This window comes from Etheostoma spectabile, chromosome 19, assembly GCF_008692095.1.
Source record: "Etheostoma spectabile isolate EspeVRDwgs_2016 chromosome 19, UIUC_Espe_1.0, whole genome shotgun sequence".
Classification (NCBI taxonomy): Eukaryota; Metazoa; Chordata; class Actinopteri; order Perciformes; family Percidae; genus Etheostoma; species Etheostoma spectabile.
This window is the reverse complement of record NC_045751.1, coordinates 16,216,514-16,223,712: the sequence shown is the minus strand read 5'-3', so window position 1 is coordinate 16,223,712 and position 7,199 is coordinate 16,216,514. Positions and strand designations below refer to the sequence as shown.

The following is a 7,199-nucleotide window of genomic DNA, read 5'->3' as shown; positions in this document are numbered from 1 at the left end:
GGGGGGGGGGGGTGATCCACAGTGGCAACAAAAGTCCCAATAAAGACAATGGAAATATGACTAGAAATTGTAGTTGTAGTAGTTCATGGCATAGCAGGGCACTGCAGGGTGTAGCAGAGCATAGCAGGGCACTGCAGGGCATAATCAATTGTCAAGTCATGTCTCAAAGAGAGAGGAAAATAAATAATAAACCCTTATGTAGCCTACCTATGAATATGAATATATGAATATCAACTATCCAGCTGGCATCAGGCCAGTTTGTGGAGCTTCTATACTCCAAAGCAAATTTGAAGCAACATTTTTAATTTGCCATACATTTTAATTTCTTTGTTGTCTAAACAATTCTCAGAAGTCAATTTAATAATGAAGTAGCAGAGGAAAATTATAAAAAGAGGAAATATTGGTTGTTGGCCATTTGTGTTTGCCTGTGCTTCTGCTTAAAGGCCGAAGTAAGTGTTGGGAATCCTGGGGCTGGGAAGGAAACAACTTTTGGATCCTCCGAATTCTGTAAAAGGAGGCCGCATTTGTGGACCGTATTTAAAGGAGCCTTCAAAATGAAATGGGATGGGATGGACTTGGTTGCGCCGGTGTGACGCAATCCGTCTACGAATGCAGCCTCCGAAGGCTGCAGCCCCTGAATTAGGACAAAGCTTCAATATGTGAGAAGGTTTGTTTAATAAGGATATATTACATCTAGTTTATGAAACCTATTTTCTCAACATGTAAGCAAAGTAATTTTTGACCTTTTAAAGTCACATGTCCTGAACAGACATGATAGCATAACCTCTACAAAACACACACACACGCACACCGTCAGTACCTGAGGAAGAGTTCGATGTGGACCACAGCTGGAGCGATTTTCTCCACCACGTCGGCTATGAAGTTGAACTTGTAACGAGGACTGGCAGCATGTGAAGGACCTATACTGGCAAAAAGAATTATGTATTTTAATAACCAGTCAACGCTTTGATTAGGCAACAATTAAATTAAATTGTAACTGTCATAAACCAGAAGAACGCACGTTACACCTGCCAGTTTGTGCGTCTACTAGAATGGCATTGTGACACAAACAAGTCTTAGTTTCGTGAATTTGGCAGCATCCAGACTGAATTTTCAAATTAACTTTTTGATTGTGTCTGAGCAAAGCTGCAAAGATTTATTGATTAATCGATTAGTCGTCAACTATTAAATTAATCGCCAACTACTGTGGTAATAATCCTCTAATTCCAGTTTGTTAAATGTGAATATTTTGTAGTTTCTTCAATCTTCTTTGTCAGTAAACCAAACATCTTTTTAAGTTGTGGACAAAACAAGACAACTGTGGACGTTATCTTGAGATCTGCGGAAACACTGACTGACACTTTTTCTGACATTCTACAGACCAAACAACTAACCGATTATTCCAGAGAGAAAAAACATCAACGGATTAATCGACTAGGAATGTAACGATTACTGGTGTAGTGGTAAACACGATTAAAATGTTGACAATAACAATTATGGTTTTGATCTAAAATATCATCATTATCACAGTGGATTACCACGGTGTAGAAACCGTGTGTTTAATCCTTCCCAGCTTCACCCGAGTCTCCTGGTTATTATAGGAATGCCGAAGGACAGTTGATTGAAGATAGTTATCCTGTCTGCAAGACGTGCAGGAAAAAGCTGCTGCTATAGGCATTGAACACACTTTTAAAACTTCAGCAATAATATCGAAAACAGTGATAATTTTGTCACTATAAACGTGAGGTTAAATTTTCATACCGTTACATCCTTATAATCGACAATGACAATGATTGTTAGCTGCAGCCCTAGTTCTAAGGATCTCCTTGGAAAACATTTTTGGTTGATAACGAGAGCAGATTTGGACCAAGAGTAATAACCTGTTTTCCACATGTGTTGGCAGTATCCAAACAACTGGATACAAACTAGGTGGCTAGTTTAGTTTTGTCACTTTAGGGCCTCCATACTTAAGAGCTTCTTGTGGTGGCACCTAAATCCTTTTTCTCTGATTTAACTCCTGAAATATGCAGTGAACAGTCAAAAGTAAAGATAGTAAATCTGCGTCAGAACATTGCAAACCCGTTCCCCTCTGTTCCATTACCCAAACATTACCAAACCCAGCTGATGGCACAAAGCTGGCAGCGCCGATGGAAAACTAACTTTAAATTGCCAGGATCATGTCGTGTCCCCTTTACTGTATAACCAGCGAAAATGAGTTCCACGTGGACTCTGCAGCTATACTGTACGCTGCTGAGCCAAGGCTGTGGTTTGGGATTTTAAGACTGCAACGAGATTCTCAGATGACAGACAGAATCCAACCAAAGGCCAAAGCCTATAAAATGCAATGTTTATAAAATGCAATGTTTTATTACAAATCAAACTAGCCAACAATATACAGCCCTAGAAGTACAGCGGAAATGATTAGACCATTAAACACACAACAGGCCTAATTGTATTATAATGTTATTTTAGACGTTATCTGCTGTAGTTATGGCTGATACTGGGGCAGGGCCATCACAGGAAAGATTTAAATTATAAAAGGGAAAAATCTACTAAAAGATAAAAGGGAAAGTAAAAGCCAACGGGTGATAACGTGAGTCGCACTCGATCGGGCTTTCAACAGATATTAATGCTTTTGCTCGTGACACGGTGACAGTGAAACCTGGTTTATCTCACAAGACATAAAGTAGGCTGAGTTACCGTATGCAACACTTGCAACAATACATCTGTAATGTTTTCTCTTATTGTAAATTAATGATTTTCTGTCTGAGTAAAACATTCCCGTCTATATGACCTCCTGGTAACAATAACTCAGTAATACAGCACAGTAAAGAAAATAACTTTAGGACAGCAGGTGTGGTAAAACTCTACCGCTTTTGTCCTTTTTTCTCAGAACTCAATAAACTATTTTTTCACACGTTGCACTAATTCTCTTCCTTAAACACAGTTATCTGATCCACTGGTAGTAGAACATTTTTTATTAGAGCCCCAAATTGCCATGGATCACCATGGCAGGAGTGAGAAAAGGCAAAAGGTTTTTCCATTGATAAGGTAATGCACACTTCCATAAGAAAAAGAGAAACCCCCTGCTGTTGCTCCTGTTAAAAAGCTCAACTAAATAACGTTTTTCTGTCCACCGATTCTTCCCCAGAGACACACGGACCAGATGGAGGGTGTTCGAAACAGCACATATGAAAGCTTTCATGAGCTGCACAGACTTTGACTCACATTAGTGAAAGACTTAAAAATGTCAAATTGAAGTGTACTAATCCTATTTTTGTTCTTTAATCAAGACTTTAAAACTTGATTTCCACGCTTTTTTTGGAGGCAATTCAGAACAATTTTGTCTAAATGGGCAACAATAATTTACCACAACCAATTTGGTCAGTCACCCATACAGTATATTTTTAGTTAACCACGCCCGTAATGCTCTAGTGACATGTATGTGTGTGTGTGTCTGTGTGTGTATGTGTGTGTGTGTCATCCACATTCTCTTTGAACCCAGACAAAAAGGATCAAGGGGAAATGTAAATGGAGTCTGCCACAACTCTGGGCTGCAGGGACTTCCTGTTTCCTCAGTTGATATCTCCCATTGGTACGTGTGCGCGTGTGTGCTTGTGTGCACATGTGTGTGTGTGTGTGTTGCAGTCAGTAGAGCAGCAAATCTGTTTCATTCATCAGCACTGAACAGACGCTCAGCCTGTCCAACACAACACATTTGATTTTCAGACTGAACAGAATGCACAAATTCAGAACACGCACTCGAGCGACAGGCATCATTGCTACAGTCGCTGACAACAATTTCACATCTGAGAGCGTTGGCAGATCGCTAAGTGCTACGCCGATGATACGCTGCCCAAAAGGCACATCCAGCACAAAGACAAAGGCTTGACGTTAAAGCTCAGTACATAATGCAACAGCTCCGCCACTGTGGCTGCATGTGTAAAATTACTTTTTTTAAATTAACCAAAAATTATTGTAAGGTATTTTATTGTGTTAAATGTTGAGAAGAAGATCAGCCATTGAGCTTTTATTGTGACGGGAAAAATGGGAGTGGTAAATGCTGTGATGAGGGGCCGCTGACTGTGTTCGTTAATAAAGAGGTAGTCTACAGTGTATCGACCTAGTTTCATTTCCGGGATTGTTTAGTTGCCGTCGGTTATTTTGCAGGATGTCCCGAATTTTCGGCCGGCTGTCTGTACCTTCCACTTTCTTTGCGTTGGCGTTCTAAACTCCGGTGGATTTCTGAGGACTATGGTTAACTGCTCCTCAGATCTCTGCAGGGTAAATCCAGACAGCTAGCTAGACTATCTGTCCAATCTGAGTTTGTTCCACCAAAACAAGTTCCTTCCTGAGGCTATTTTGCAGAGACACCTTTGCTCAGTCCGGAGCTTATCATCACCTGTGATGATTTGATTGGTTTAAAGAAATGCCAATTAACCCGAACACGTTTTTCTCCCATCCCAGAATGTTGTGTGGCGCTGTGGAGGATGGTCTGGCAAAGTGAGACTAATTAAGAGATGTGCAGTGCCGTCTTGGTTCCGACATTGGAATCCTGTGTTTCTTTATTGCTATAGTGTATCCAGAGTCTAGACAACATAATTAACCCTTGGTTACGTTACTTTGTTCATTTGTTTTTAATTATTATTATTTTTATCAGTAGGCCCATTAGGCCAATTTGGGCAAATTCTAAATGGCCAGCCGGTCACTGCAGCCCAAAATAACAGTTAATACAAATGTGAGCTTGATGAGTAATGTTTGAGTGTAGTCTTTGTAAAAGTAAAGGTAACGCAACTCTCGCAAGTGGACAGAAATGATCTAAACTCAATGGCTGGAGGAGTTCAGGCAAAAAACGGATGGTCAACCTTTGTTTGGAACTGTGTGGTAATGTTTTGGGCTGAAGACTGTATGAAAACACTTCCTCCAAGCTGCGGTCATGCTCTTCAAGTTTAGTGTACGGGAGGAAAAGTTCAGACGGCACAGTGGGAGTGTGAGAGAGAGAGAGATGGTGGAGGGAAAAAAAATTAAGAGGGTAAAACAGCATGTAGTGAAGGAAGGATGGTTATTTATTGGCCATTAACCTTTCTCCCCGTTTAGTATTGAATGGAGATAGCAGTCTAATAAAGTGTTGGGAAATGCAGGCAGGAGCATGTACTGTATGTAAGTGTGACAAATGAGAAACATGCACAGAGTCTGGACAGGAGTGTAAAACAGCAGATGCAGACATTGTTCTCCAAAATACTGGCCATCTGTGTGCTTGTATGTGTGTGTGTGTGTCTGCCATCATGTTTAGCAGATTTATTGATTACTTTACTGTAGCGGAGTATTTAATAAGAATGTGGGACAGTGTCAATACACAACTCAACAAAATCTATAACATGGGTCAGTCGTTTGTACACATTTCAATGCGGAAATGTCATGTATTATACCTTTATAGTTTGACCTGATGAAGGCGCTTAAAGGAAGATTGTGAGGATCACTAAAGTAAGATGGACTCATTGTCTTGGAACCATGAACGTCTGTGCAAAATGTGGCGCCAATCCATGGTTCCATACAGGAGCTATTTAACAGAACAAGTGTATATTTAGTCTGGATCCAACAGAAGCTTTCCAGAATAAAGCCTGCAGAAGGTGAGGGACATCCGGCGCAATCAAACTAGCAAGATACATTCTGAAAATGGCAAGTTTTGAAGAAAAATGGGTTAAAAATGCCAACACAAAGAAAGAAGAAGGTGATGGGACACCCGGTCAAAAATTAGGGACATCCCGCGGAATTTCCGGCGGCACCTTAACAAATCCCGGAAATGAAACGTTGTTGACATAGACTACATCAGCACTGGTCTCCCATCACTCTAAAAGCTGTAAAGCCCCCTCTCCCCTTTCAAGATAGAAACTGTCTGAGCCCACTCCAGTGCTCAGATATAATCTCCTCACATCCTTTCATGAAACAGTCTCCACTCTGACAGAAACCCTGTTTACAGAGCGAGGCCTGCACACGAACTCTGTGTTTGGGTTGAGGAATTATCTAGGCCAGTCTGCAGGACAAAGAATAACAACTTTTTACAAGAGGTGGGGTTCATTCTCACTGTTCCAAATAACTGCTTCTGGTCTGCTTTAACAGGCTGTTAAACCTGCACCTGCCCTCTAACCGGCGTTTAGTGCTGCAGTGGAGCATTACTCTGGTGACCAAGCCTTATTAATCTGGCTCTTATTACTGAGTTGGAGACAGTAAGAAAAGCCACCGGGCAGTTTATTGAGGTGGGGATGGAGGGCCAGACCGCACTCTCCTGATGAGTCAACATAATATTGTGGGAAACCCATTTCTACTATAGTAACAACAGATTGAAGTTGTTAGGCCTTAGGAATAGCAGTTTGTAAAACAAGCGTTGTTGCTTTATGTGCACAAGGTATTAGGGGTAGGAAAAAAATAATCGTATCGTGATTTTGTTTTGCGACAATTTTTAAAATACATTGTTTTCCCTGGAATCGATTTTTTTTATTTCGTTTTTCAACAATGACTCACCTAAATATTTTCTGTCTATACGATACTGCCAACGGTGACATCATATCCGTTTTTCTAATCGAAAGCAGAAAATCCATGTTATGTTCTTCTTTACAAATGAAATAAATGTCGGACTGACAGACATGTGACTGACAGACATGTGTTGTGCGTTCTTCTTAGAAAATAATCAGTTTTTAGAAACGTCTTGTGATGTATTGTCTCTAAAGTGTATTATTCTGCTTTTGTTTTTGTTAAAGAAGGAAAACCAAGACAGATTGAAATATGAACGAGAAATCAGATATTTAGAGTTGGAATTTAAAATGTTATATGTGCTTGAACATTGTGGGTGATTTGCATTATAGAATGGAGCAGGATTTAGCTCCAACATTAGGCATATACCAACACATTCTCATGAACGTGTTTGTAGGATATCATACAAAACGTGACTCACTACAATTTGTATGATATCCTATGAAAGATGTGAATGCCGGTAGGTCATGTGACAACCTGTGGCTTCCATGGTGGCTATCTTACCTACCATATCTTCAACTGGAAATACATTTTACATATTTTTTCGACAAATAGGCCAATTTACTTTTGCTATTAATATATATTAAATTCATATTAATGTAGCCTATATTGTAAGATTTTAATTTTTGAAAAAATAAATTTTCAACTCTGCACTAACCCTGAGGACC

General features: G+C 40.0%; 1 protein-coding gene and 1 long non-coding RNA gene across 2 annotated transcripts in view; one reads left to right on the top strand and one right to left on the bottom strand.

Moving 5' to 3' along the window:
* Positions 1 to 7,199, bottom strand: part of htra3b (HtrA serine peptidase 3b) — a 17,995-nt gene that overhangs the window by 9,928 nt on the left and 868 nt on the right. Inside the window, exon 2 of the mRNA XM_032544466.1 lies at positions 821 to 920. Within this exon, the coding sequence (XP_032400357.1) occupies positions 821 to 920 (100 nt within the window). The remainder of the gene's footprint in view (positions 1 to 820; positions 921 to 7,199) is intronic.
* Positions 4,517 to 7,199, top strand: part of LOC116707244 (uncharacterized) — a 17,838-nt gene continuing 15,155 nt past the window's right edge. Inside the window, exon 1 of the long non-coding RNA XR_004336443.1 lies at positions 4,517 to 4,527. This is a non-coding gene — a long non-coding RNA (uncharacterized LOC116707244). The remainder of the gene's footprint in view (positions 4,528 to 7,199) is intronic.